The sequence below is a fragment of the Schistocerca serialis genome, chromosome 4 (genome assembly GCF_023864345.2).
Source record: "Schistocerca serialis cubense isolate TAMUIC-IGC-003099 chromosome 4, iqSchSeri2.2, whole genome shotgun sequence".
Lineage (NCBI taxonomy): Eukaryota > Metazoa > Arthropoda > Insecta > Orthoptera > Acrididae > Schistocerca > Schistocerca serialis.
The window spans coordinates 38,121,491-38,135,086 of record NC_064641.1 but is presented as its reverse complement, the minus strand read 5'-3'; the positions used below and the strand labels follow the sequence as shown (position 1 = coordinate 38,135,086).

Here is a 13,596-nt window from a genome sequence, read left to right as displayed (position 1 = left end):
CTGAGCTCTTACATGTCCGACAGCCCCGCACACTACTTCATCTTCTGCGGCCTTCCACCTCACGGCCGCAGGTGCCTTCGCTTGGCCGGTTCACCGCCGACGACCTTGTATGGGTACGGGGACATGGCAGGCAGCCAAAATGGAGTCCTGGCCACATCTTATGACACCGTGGCCAACACCTGTATGAAATCCAGACGGACACGGGTGTTGCAGTGCGTCATTCGGACCAGCTTCGGCCTCGTGTGCCGGCAACGCCTGTTCCGGATGCCGCTACACCACCTTCGGCTCTACCTGACGCTCGGGATACTGGAATCTCTCATTACTCACAACGCAGTACTCTCACCATCATATTGGTGCCAGCACAAGAACTGACGCCACCAGGAGACGTGCCCATGCAGGAACCAGATGACCATCATCTGTTGGAGCAACTCTACTCGCCTCCTTCTCCTACGGACACGGACACGGACACATTGCCCATGTCTCCTGTTATAACAACCGGACTTCCCGCAACTGGCAGATTGGTGCACGGGGCCCCAGCAGGTTCGACCCCCACGTCTCCTGTCATCTCGACCCGTTATCATCGGGGACACTTCCGTGCGTACGGGAAGCCTCCTCCTCGAGACTTTACGGCCAGTCAAACAACACCTATGGACATTAGCAGTCTACAGGCCACCTCCATCAAGACCTGTGCAAAAAATTCAAAGGGGGGGAAAAGTGTTGTGACTCGCCGATCTTTCAAAGTGCCGACGCACAGTTACGCGTGTCCTCTACATGCGGCGCTGTCTGCCAGCCATACAGCAGCAGCGCCACCTAAGCGGCCAGCCAGCCAGCGGCCGCTAGACTCAGACTCAATTGTGATTTGAATGTTAAAGTGTACACAGGTCTTACTCTGTTTACTTGATCTGTGACTTTCATGTATTGCGTCTTCCTTGAAATATATTTGTTCAACTTGAAGTTATTTCACTTTCCATGGTGCACAATGTCTTGCCTGTAATGTCTGTGACTAGAGCACTTCCAGGAGAATGAGGGTTAAAATCTCCTTCCCCACATAAAGATTTAGGTTTTCATTAGTTTTTGTAAGCAGCTGAAGACAGTTGCTGGGATGTTTCATTTGAAAAGGATATGGTCAATTTCCATATCCATACTTCACCAGCACATAGTTGTACTGAATCTAATGGTCTCATTGCTAATGGGATGTTAAGCCTTAACATTCATTCATAAAGCTATTCCCACTGCAGCCCTGCAGCCAGGCGACTAGTGCGAGTTTTGGTGTTCTCGTAAAGATAAGTCATTTTAGATTATAAAACATATAGATTAGTACTGACTACGTGGTAAATAAGTGTATTAGTGTGCCGTTTAAGTGTACCATTAAAGGTTTCATTTTTCTTTACGTAATATAGCAGAAAACGCGAAAAGACCGTACAGTCGTATTTTCTGTTTACGTTCTGCTGCAGCAAATCTGTAGAATTTAGTTTAGTTGTTCCTTGCTCTCTCCAGCAATTTAACTTAGCGTACCTCTTCATTATTTAACTAGCATTTCCGGAAAGTAGCGTAAAGTTTAAGTTGTTGTTTCAGAAACTTTGCACTTTTGTTTTTGTTTACACACAGTTGCGTATACGCCAAATTTGTGTAACCCTATTTTCGTGTTTATCTGTAATTTAACTGACTTATTCTTAATAAACTATTACGTTTATCGTGAGTGAAAAGTGCTTGACTTGCCGTAGAATTGTTAGGTCGGGGCTTTGGTGTGATGAGTGCTGTAGTTTTTTCCACGTGGGTGACTTTAGTGGCGTGGGAATAGGGGAAGTAAATGAGACTCATCAGTGGTTTTGTACGATTTGTAGTAGAGATAGGAAGATACTAGAACAGGAGGGGAAAATTGCCGCCCTTCAGGCTGAGATAGACAAGGCCAGGGGAGATCTTGACAGGTTAAGGAGGGAGAAGGGTAAAGAGAGGTGGGAAGTGGCAACAGGCAACAGGAGGAACAGGCCTAGAACTTTGTCTGACAGCTTTATGGTGAATGTGGAAAATAGATTTGACCTGTTGCTTCAGTTAGAAGCTGGTGAGCCTCAAGCAGTTGCAGGTGTAGACAGGGCACAACAAACTTTCAGCAGCAAATTGAAAAGTAAGAATGTAGGGAAATCAGTAAAGAGAAAGGAAGTGTTGTTAAGTAGTTCCCATGGATGAGGTGTTGGCCAACTTTTGCAGGATGAACTAGGATCAGAATACCAGGTCACCAATTTTTTTAAACCTAGTGCTGGTCTGGAGCAGGTGACAGAGGATTTAGGATCACTTTGTAAAGATTTCACTAAGGAAGACACCGTGGTTATAGTGGGTGGGGCAGGTAACAGTATTGACAGAGATCCTGGGTACAGTATAGAGTGTGACCTGGCGAAGATTGCATCAGCATCGAAGCATACTAGTGTTGAGTTTGTATCTGTTCTTGGGCGCCATGACCGACCTCATTTGAACTCTTCTGTTAAGAGAGTTAATTTGGAGTTGGAACAGCTGCTTATTTCGTGTGCAGGGTCACACATTGGTGTGGTTCATGTTGATTCTCTCAGTAGGTGGGATTATACTAGGCATGGCCTTCACCTCAACAGGAAGGGGAAGGGTAAATTGGCTGGGGAAATAGCAGGAAAGTTAAAGGGGGGAGGCACTGTCATGAGTGGTAAAATACCAGTGGTTATAGGATTCAGAAAAGATCATTTTTTAGGGTAGGGAGGACAGAAAGAAATCAAATTTTAAGAGAGGTTAGAACTGAGACAAACCTTCAGTTTGAGAAAGAAATCAAAAAACATAATTCCAGCTTATTACATCAGCATAAACAGCCATTGGTTAAGAATTTTCAACTGTCAGCAGATATTTTAACTCCACCCAATTTTAACTCAGTCAATGTGAAATGTCAGCTATCTTTATTGCATCAAAATATTCGAAGACTGAGAAATAAAATTAATGAATTAACTATCTGCATAGATGAATTAGAGTCTTCAAACCCAGCTGACATAATCTGCCTCTCTGAACATCATGTGACCACTGGTATAGAACTTTTAAGTGTTACAGGGTTTAGGTTAGCATCTCACTTTTGTAGATCAGAAATGGAGAAAGGAGGAGTTGCCACATTCATCAGGAACTGTCATAAATTTAAGAACATAGACATTCATAAATTTTGCCTAGAACAGCATATGGAAGCATGTGCAACAGAATTAGAATTTCACAAAAATCCTTCATAATATTAAGTGTATATCGAGCACCTGCAGGTAACTTTAATCTGTTTGTAAACCACCTTGAAGCTGTACTGGCCCATTTAACAACCAAAAACAAAGAAATAGTGGTTGCTAGTGATTTCAATGTAGATTTCCTTAAAGACTCTCCCAATAAGAACTTATTTGAGTTAGTAACACTATCATTCAACTTAATTCCCACTGTAAAGTTCCCCACTAGGTTAACCACTTCCTCACAAACAGCCATTGATAATATCTTTATAGAAAAGTCAAATGAACAAAATTATATTACAAAACCAATAGTCAATGGCCTCTCCGACCACGACATGCAGTTCCTTCTGTTAAATGTTAATACTGAACAGGATATAAAATCTGTTAAATCTGAGCTCAAGAGGGTAATCAGTAAGCCAAAAATTGATTATTTTAGGACACTCCTCAGAGACATTCACTGGACTGATGTTTACAGTGCTCATGGCAAAGTCTACAAAGAAGCCATGGATTACTCGAGGAATAGGGGTATCTTGTAAAACAAAAAGAAAACTGTATCTGTCAATCCGAAACATTTCCAATGTTGATGCTATAGCACATTATAAGAAATACTGCAAAATATTAAAGACTGTAATACGGATGTCAAAGCAAATATATTACAAGGAAAAGATAGTCATATCAGATAGCAAAATAAAGCCAGTATGGGATATAGTGAAGGAGGAGACCGGTAGAACCAGACATGAAGAGGAACAAATAGCATTAAGAGTAAATGATACATTGGTGACAGATGTGTATAGTCTTGCAGAACTTTTTAACAAACATTTTATAACTGTTACTGAAAAGATGGGGTTGTCAGGTTCTGTAGATGCTGCTATGGATTACCTTAGACCAGACATTTCAAGTAACTTCCATAATATGAATTTGATCCTCACTACCCCAACAGAAATAATGTCCATCATAAAATCTTTAAAATCAAAAACATATAGTGGGTATGATGAAATATCAACAAAGTTAATTAAAGAATGTGATTCTGAGCTAAGTAACATATTAAGCTATCTGTGTAACCAGTCGTTTATCAGTGGAATATTTCCTGAATGGCTGAAATGTGCTGAAGTTAAGCCACTGTTTAAGAAGGGAGATAAAGAAATAGCATCAAATTTCCGTCCAATTTCACCGTTGCCAGCATTCTCAAAAATTTTCGAAAAAGTAATGTACAGTCGTCTTTATAACCATCTTATCTCAAATAACATACTGTCAAAGTCACAGTTTGGATTTATAAAAGGTTCTGATATTGAGAAGGCTATCTACACTTACAGTGAAAATGTGCTTAATTCATTAGACAAAAAATTGCAGGCAGCTGGTATATTTTGTGATCTGTCAAAGGCATTTGACTGTGTAAATCACAATATCCTTTTAAGTAAACTAGAATATTATAGTGTAACAGGAAATGCTGCAAAATGGTTCAAATCTTATATCTCTGGCAGGAAACAAAGGGTATTATTAGGAAAGAGACATGTATCAAGCATCATCCAACTGGGAACTAATTACATGCGGGGTCCCACAAGGTTCCATTTTGGGGCCCTTACTTTTTCTTGTGTATATCAATGACCTTTCATCAGTAACATTACCAGATGCCAAGTTTGTTTTGTTTGCCGATGACACAAACATTGCAATAAATAGCAAATCAAGTGTAGTCTTAGAAAGATCAGCCAATAAAATATTTGTGGACATTAATCACTGGTTCCTAGCCAATTCTTTGTCACTAAACTTTGAAAAAACACACTACATGCAGATCAGAACTTGTAAGGGGTGTCCCAAGAGTATATGTCTAACATATGATGACAAGAAGATAGAAGAAGTGGACAGTGTTAAATTCTTGGGATTACAGCTTGATAATAAATTCAACTGGGAGGAGCACACCACAGAACTGCTGAAGCGTCTTAACAAATCTCTGTTTGCTATGCGAATTTTGTCAGACATAGGGGATATAAAAATGAAAAAGCTGGCATACTATGCTTACTTTCATTCCATAATGTCATATGGGATTATTTTTTGGGGTAATTCATCAAGCCAAGCTAAAGTTTTCCGGGCACAAAAACGTGCAGTAAGAGTTATATGTGGTGTGAACTCAAGAACATCCTTCATAAGCCTGTTTAGGGAACTAGGGATACTAACTACTGCTTCCCAATATATTTATTCCTTAATGAAATTTGTCATTAAAAATATATCATTTTTTCAAACCAATAGCTCAATTCATGGAATCAATACTAGAAATAAGAATAATCTTCACAAGGATTTAAAGTCACTTAGTCTTGTACAAAAAGTTGTGCATTATTCAGGAACACACATTTTCAATAACTTGCCAGCAGCCATAAAAAGCTTAACAACCAATGAAATTCAGTTTAAGAGAAACCTAAAGGATTTATTGGTGGCCAACTCCTTCTATTCCATTGATGAATTTCTTAGTAAAACCAACTGATTTGTATATAAGTACAATATAACTTCTGCGCAATTTCAGTGCAGTAATGTGTTCATTGAAAATGTGTGTGTGTGTGTGTAAGTATAATCTAACTTCTGCACCATTTCAGTGCAGTAATATGTTCATTGTAAATAAGTATTACAGTAGTTGTATTACATATTTATTACCTTATAAATAAATAAATAAACTTTATTTTAAATTCAGTGCATTAGTATTTGTAAAATGACTTAGTGTTCATTAAAAAATGACAATCATTCCACTTGGGACCTGTGGAATGGTACATTAGCTTATTTGTTTTAGTTGTAAATATTTGTCATGTATTGTTGTTTTTCTGACATGTTCCACATCCTGGAGGACCTCCTCACTACGGATCAATTGGAATGAAAGTAAATCTAATCTAATCTAAACTGCCTTGCTTTCTTGCAGTGTTTGTATTCACAATGGGACCTTACAGATTGGCTCTCTTTGATTTTCTTCATACTTAAAGGATTTGAAGGTTATTGCCCAACCATGAATGTCATAAAGCAGTAAGACACATTTTTCAAAACAATTTGGAAATAAAGCCTTTGAAATCAAAAGATTTGTGAGCACTGTTAAGTGTAAAACAGTTGTAATTCATTAACAAATTCATCGGTAGCCCAGGGTATTTTGTAATTGGATTTTAATTATGAAGTTGCTGGTGTGAGTCTTGTTAATATCATACCTTTTCAAAGCTTTTTAAAAAAAATCCATATTTACTAACAAAAATTGAATCATTATTTATTAATAAAAAAGATTGTTTTATTTTGAAGTAGTGGTACTATGAAAATAAATTAAAATGTAAAACAGACATGTTAATGACAATTTGTTAAATGAAAAAATTATGTACATGACTACTACTGTTCAGTAATAAGAAATTAGAAAGTGTCTAATTTTCTATTTGATGTTTCGCATATTTATACCATATTTTAATTTATTGTGAATACTCTTATTTTCATGTGAATAGTAATGAAAAACAAAAAGATCTATTTATTTCTGGAAAATTATCATTCTGTATTTGTTTATTAACATTTCCATTTGTTAATAAATATGAAATTTAAAAAAGTATGCTGCACTAGCAACTTTGTAATTACTAGCCGGTGGTTAACTATGGACGATTTTGTTAAAAATTTACAAATATTTTGTCCTTTGCAGTGCTCAGAAATCTTCTAATTTTCAGAGGGGATGTTTTCAGATATTTTGAGAATTGCATCACACTGTTTTAGGAAACTGAAATGCAGGTGCTGTAAGTATGAAAAAGAAATTGGATCGGGCTGCCTCATAGGATCCCCTTGTCATACATTTATTACCAGATAAGCAGACAACCAGACCATCTTTCATATTAAGTGAATAATGTAACAACACTAAGTTTTCTGTCAAAACTCGGCATCAAAATTTGGTGTTGTATAGAAAATTATTTCAAAAGGAAAATTCAGTTGATGAAACAGTTAAATTACAAGGAGATGGAATGGGTGGTCAGTATATATCTCCAAGAGGCAAAATTCTGAGTTCATCCAATAGAAAAACTTAGAGTATTCTGAGAAGGAAAGTTGCTACTCACCATATAGCAGAGATGCTGAGTCACAGATAGGCACAATAAAAAAGACACTCACAATTATAGCTTTTGGCCATTAATGCCTTCATCAACGAAACACACACACACACACACACACACACACACACACGGACTGCAGTCTCAGGCAACTGAAAGCACACTGCCAGTGGTTTCAGTTGCCTGAGACCGCAGTCGTGTGTGTGAGTTGTGTTTGCGTGGTGAATGTGTGTGCATGTGCATATATTGTTGTCGAAGGCCTTAATGGCCAAAAGCTATAATTGTGAGAGTCTTTTTGCTGTGCCCATCTGCAACTCAGCGTCTCCACTATATTGTGTGTAGTAACTTTCGTTCCCATAATATTGTTTCATTCCGTCCCGGATTTTCCACTGTTAGAAGAACCTAAAAATTAACTTTAAGAGCTAGTATGTTCCTTCCTCAGGGAGGAAAGAGGCTTTATTGCTTATTGGTTGGTTTTATATAGGCTGAGGTTTTTATATGAGCCTCAGTGTGGCGGAGGAAAACGTCAAGGAAAATGACTTTGGGTTTGTGAAATGGCTAGATGCATTTCAGTTAGGAAAAGGCGTTAAGCTGTAGTGGGAATTTGAATAGTTCTTCTTCACTAGGAATCCAGCCAATAAAGATATCAAAATCTTAACCAGGCCAGGGGACCCAATGTCTCGATGTTGAGGAATGCCTCAATTGGCCATGTAAGATGAATTAGTTATGGGTAAGGATGAAGTTGGTTGGTGTGACAGTAAATGAGGTTTTTGAGAGATTTTTTGGTTGGCTTTGGGCTAAGGTATTGATCGAGGGCTGAAAGACCATGCACATGTCACATATTAGTGTAGAGCGAGATCAAATCAGTTAGTGATGTGAAGGTTTACTTGGGATAAGGGTGGGAATAGATTCGAGATATTCTCTCTTACCTAGGATAGGAAGCTCTGTTTTTTACTTTGGACATGCTTGTCTACTGCAGCTGAAATGTGTTCTGTTGAGGTTTTGAAGCCTGCTACAATGGGAGAGCCAGAGTGTTTATGTTTTTGTATTTTGGGTGATAGAAGATAAGACTGCATGGGTTTTGAAGTGTCGGACATCAATCGGGTGAGTCTGGAAAACTCAGCAGTGGGAGTTCCTTACTAAGGAAACTGTGGCGAGGTGGCCACGATGTTACTCTCAGTGAGTTGCAGGTGTGCTCCTTGCTGAAGAATCATGAATGTCAGCTCGTGACCATGGAGTCCTCTGGTGTGCGGAAGGACATAGGGGCCAGCATTTGGAGGCATGTGACTGGCAGCAGCAATGTGGAGCCAATGGTGACACCATAGATTTGGAGGAAAACAATCTGGCCTGTTTGTGTGTATATCGGACTGTTTTCCGGTGCTCAACAGGAGTCTTGTAGCAAGCAGGCGAAATGGGCAGCCACGTAGGATACACGGCTGCATGAAGTATAGTTGAATAGTAGGTGGTAGTGATACAATATCAGAGATCCGGAGGGGTAAGAATTATTATGGAGGATTTGTGATGAGCCTGGTTTTTTTTTAGAATTTTCTATATCTCAGTTTTGATGGGAGGAAGAGGTCATTTAGAAAACTTTTATATGTCACGGTGTCCAGAAGCTGTTGAAGCTCCTGTAGCTCATACTCCATATGCTTAAGTATCACAATGGTGAAGTCTGTGCAAAGGGAGACAGAGTAAAGTAGTCAATCTTCAATTTATGGATAGCTTGTGACTCAGTCGCCCAATAGGTGGTGATGCTGAAATTGAGGAATTCTTGGTATATTTGAGAAATTAGACTTTTTCTGTTATAACCCTGTTGTCAGCATGAGTACATACACCATATATTTGCTATTGTAATTCATGTTATTTCTGGACATCAGTGACATGTGAATCTCTGTAGTTTCAGTTCAATCTACTTCTGTACTCTGCAAACCACTGTCAAGTGCGTGACAGATGGTACATCCCATTGTACGAGTTATATGGTTTCTTCCCATTCCATTCATAATCAAAGTATGAGAAGAATGATTGTTTAAATGCCTCTGTGCATGCTGTAATTAATTGAATTTTCTCCCCGCAATCTGTATGTGAGCAATATGTAGGGATTGTAGTATATTCTTAGAGTTCTCATTTAAAGCAGGTTCTTGAAACATAGTAGGTAGTCTTTCTTGGGATAGCTTACATCTGTCTTCTGGAGTCTGCCAGGTCAATTTCTTCAGCATCTTTGTGACACTCTCCCACAGATTAAACAAACTTATGACCATTCGTGGTGCTCTTCTCTGTATACATTCAATATTCGCTGTTAGACCTATTTGGTACAGGTCCAACACACTTGATGGGTTGCACGAGTGATTTGTAAGCAATCTCCTTTGTAGACTGATTGTGTTTCCCATATATTCTACTAATAAACCGAAATTCACCATCTGCTTTACCCATGACTGAGCCTTTGTGTTCATTCCAGTTCATATTCCTACAAAGTTTTACACACAGATATTTGTACGAATTGGGCGATTCCAAATGTGACTCATTGATATTATAGTCATAGGATACTATTGTTTTTTTCATTTTGTGACATGCAAAATTTTACATTTCTGAACATTTAAAGCAAGTTTTCATTCTTTGTGTCACTTTTAAATCTTAACAAGATCTGATTGAATATTTACGCAGCTTCTTTCAGACAGTACTCCATTGTAGACAACTGCATATCTTGCAAAATGTGTGAAGTTACTGTCAGTATTGCCCTTAAGTCATTTATAGACACCATGAACAGCTACGGTCCCAATATATTTCCCTGGTACACACCCAAAGTACTTCTATATCTAACAATGACTCTCCCCCATGATAACATGCTATGTCCCACCACCCCCTACTAAAAGACCCTCAATCCAGTCATAAATTTCGCTTGATACTCCGTACATCAGTACAATGATGCTCTTACAACTCACAGACTACACTCATCTACATCTACACGATTACTCTGCAATTCACTTTTAAGTGCTTGGCAGAGGGTTCATCGAACCACTATCATACTATCTCTCTACCATTCCACTCCCGAACAGCGCACGGGAAAAACGAACACCTAAACCTTTCTGTTCGAGCTCTGATTTCTCTTATTTTATTTTGATGATCATTCCTACCTATGTAGGTTGGGCTCAACAAAATATTTTCGCCTTCGGAAGTGAAAGTTGCTGACTGAAATTTCGTAACGAAAAACATCTTTGCTTTAATGACTTCCATCCCAACTTGCGTATCATATCTGCCACACTCTCTCCCCTATTACATGATAATACAAAACGAGCTGCCCTTTTCTGCACCCTTTCGATGTCCTCCGTCAATCCCGCCTGGTAAGGATCCCACACGGCGCAGCAATATTCTAACAGAGGACGAATGAGTGTAGTGTAAGCTGTCTCTTTAGTGGACTCGTTGCATCTTCTAAGTGTCCTGCCAATGAAACACAACCTTTGGCTCGCCTTCCCCACAATATTATCTATGTAGTCTTTCCAACTGAAGTTGTTCATAATTTTAACACCCAGGTTGAATTGACAGCCTTGAGAATTGTACTATTTATCGAGTAATCGAATTCCAACGGATTTCTTTTGGAACTCATGTGGATCACCTCACTTTTCGTTATTTAGCGTCAACTGCCACCTGCCACACCATACAGCAATCTTTTCTAAATCGCTTTGCAACTGATTCTGGTCTTCGGATGACCTTACTAGACGGTAAATTACAGCATCATCTGCGAACAACCTAAGAGAACTGCTCAGATTGTCACCCAGGTCATTTGTATAGATCAGGAACAGCAGAGGTCCCAGGACGCTTCCCTCGGGAACACCTGATATCACTTCAGTTTTACTCGATTTGCCATCTATTACTACGAACTATTTCAGAAATGTTGCCTCCTTCGCCCCTAAGACCAATGGTTACCCCTAATTTTGACAATTCACATAAATCACTTTCCTTTCCCCCTGAAAACAGTAAGCACTATCTCTGCAGACAGCTGTCATCCTTTTATGTACCTCCTTCACCAATGCTAGTAATCTGCCACATATCTCGATTTCTGTGCTGAAAGTTTCATATATGAGGTTTGTTTGTAATAATGTTATTTGTGGGGTGTGAGGTTTTGTAGAGTTGTACAGGTGTTTACACATGAAATGTTATAACCAGAGCTGTTCTGACAGTTTTGCAGGAACTCACGCAACAGTTGTTGATGGCTATGAGCAGCTTTGTCTCATTGCCTGCTATGCTGCAAGTTGTTCTCCAGGATCCTGCATATGCTGGTGGCAAGTTTGGAGACATAAGGGAACTTATGATGGGTTAGTAAATGATTGAATTTAAAATTATTGTAGAATTGACACTATGAATAGGAATAATTGAGAAATATTTTGTTTTTTACAAAATGTTGATCGTAGTAGACCCGGCAGGAACAAAATGACCAAATTCGTTGTCAGATACACAACCTTTTATATGAATTCTTCTGTGCACAGTGTGTAAAGTGGTGTGGTATACAGTAAAGGTACCTGTGACTTCAGGTGTCATTTATATAATTTCTCTATTATTGAGCAGTACATGTGCTGACAGTTGTTCATATACAAATAGTGCTCCCTTTAAAGGGAAAAAAGACACAGTAGTACATTCAGTTTCGAAATAATTGTAAATACAAGGTGATATATCAGCAAACATGTAAGTTACTAGCATTGATATATTATTTACCAATAACTAGGAATAGAATAAAATCATTTTATTTTATGGCCAAAATCGATGATATTTTTTGCCAAATTTGATGTTATCACCCCCCCCCCCCCTCCCCTCCCCGATCACCAAATTCAATGTGTTTGTATGGTAAATTCAAAGTCTCTCGCTAAAGTCAGTGTTGTTTGTTTTGGCAAATTCAGTGTAATTTTGATGATGTTTGTTGTGAAATTTGGTGTTTTTTGCCAAATACCATGTTAATTGCACTAAGTTCAGTGCTGTTTTCATCACCACCTTGAAATTGGTAATGGGAAATGAACTGCCAGTTTAAGAATACAATTATTAATTATTACTAATATCAATAAACTGCCATCCTGGAAAAATTACAAATTTCTCTGTTGTTGTTGTTGTTGTTGTTGTTGTTGTGGTCTTCAGTCCTGAGACGGGTTTGATGCAGCTCTCCATGCTACTCTATCCTGTGCAAGCTTCTTCATCTCCCAGTACTTACTGCAACCTACATCCTTCTGAATCTGCTTAGTGTATTCATCTCTTGGTCTCCCTCTACGATTTTTACCCTCCATGCTGCCCTCTAATGCTAAATTTGTGACCCCTTGATGCCTCAGAACATGTCCTACCGACCGATCCCTTCTTCTTGTCAAGTTGTGCCACAAACTCCTTTTCTCGCCAATTCTATTCAATACCTTCTCATTAGTTATGTGATCTACCCATTTAATCTCCAGCATTCTTCTGTAGCACCACATTTCGAAAGCTTCTATTCTCTTCTTGTCCAAACTAGTTATCGTCCATGTTTCACTTCCATACATGGCTACACTCCGTACAAATACTTTCAGAAACGACTTCCTGACACTTAAATCTATACTCGATGTTAACAAATTTCTCTTCTTTTAGAAATGATTTCCTTGCCATTGCCAGTCTACATTTTATATCCTCTCTACCTCGACCATCATCAGTTATTTTACTCCCTAAATAGCAAAACTCCTTTACTACTTTAAGTGTCTCATTTCCTAATCTAATTCCCTCAGCATCACCCGATTTAATTTGACTACATTCCATTATCCTCGTTTTGCTTTTGTTGATGTTCATCTTATATCCTCCTTTCAAGACACTGTCCATTCCGTTCAACTGCTCTTCCAAGTCCTTTGCTGTCTCTGACAGAATTACAATGTCATCGGTGAACCTCAAAGTTTTTACTTCTTCTCCATGAATTTTAATACCTACTCCGAATTTTTCTTTTGTTTCCTTTACTGCTTGCTCAATATACAGATTGAATAACATTGGGGAGAGGCTACAACCCTGTCTCACTCCTTTCCCAACCACTGCTTCCCTTTCATGCCCCTCGACTCTTATAACTGCCATCTGGTTTCTGTACAAATTGTAAATAGCCTTTCGCTCCCTGTATTTTACCCCTGCTACCTTCAGAATTTGAAAGAGAGTATTCCAGTTAACATTGTCAAAAGCTTTCTCTAAGTCTACAAATGCTAGAAACGTAGGTTTGCCTTTTCTTAATCTTTCTTCTAAGATAAGTCATAAGGTCAGTATTGCCTCACGTGTTCCAACATTTCTGCGGAATCCAGACTGATCTTCCCCGAGGTCCGCCTGTACCAGTTTTTCCATTCGTCTGTAAGGAA

General features: G+C 38.8%; 1 protein-coding gene across 1 annotated transcript in view; it reads left to right on the top strand.

The window, feature by feature from the left end:
* LOC126473829 (vacuolar protein sorting-associated protein 8 homolog) overlaps window positions 1-13,596 on the top strand; it is a 201,659-nt gene that overhangs the window by 173,771 nt on the left and 14,292 nt on the right. Inside the window, exon 20 of the mRNA XM_050101150.1 lies at window positions 11,437-11,571. Coding sequence (XP_049957107.1) covers window positions 11,437-11,571 — 135 coding nt within the window. The remainder of the gene's footprint in view (window positions 1-11,436; window positions 11,572-13,596) is intronic.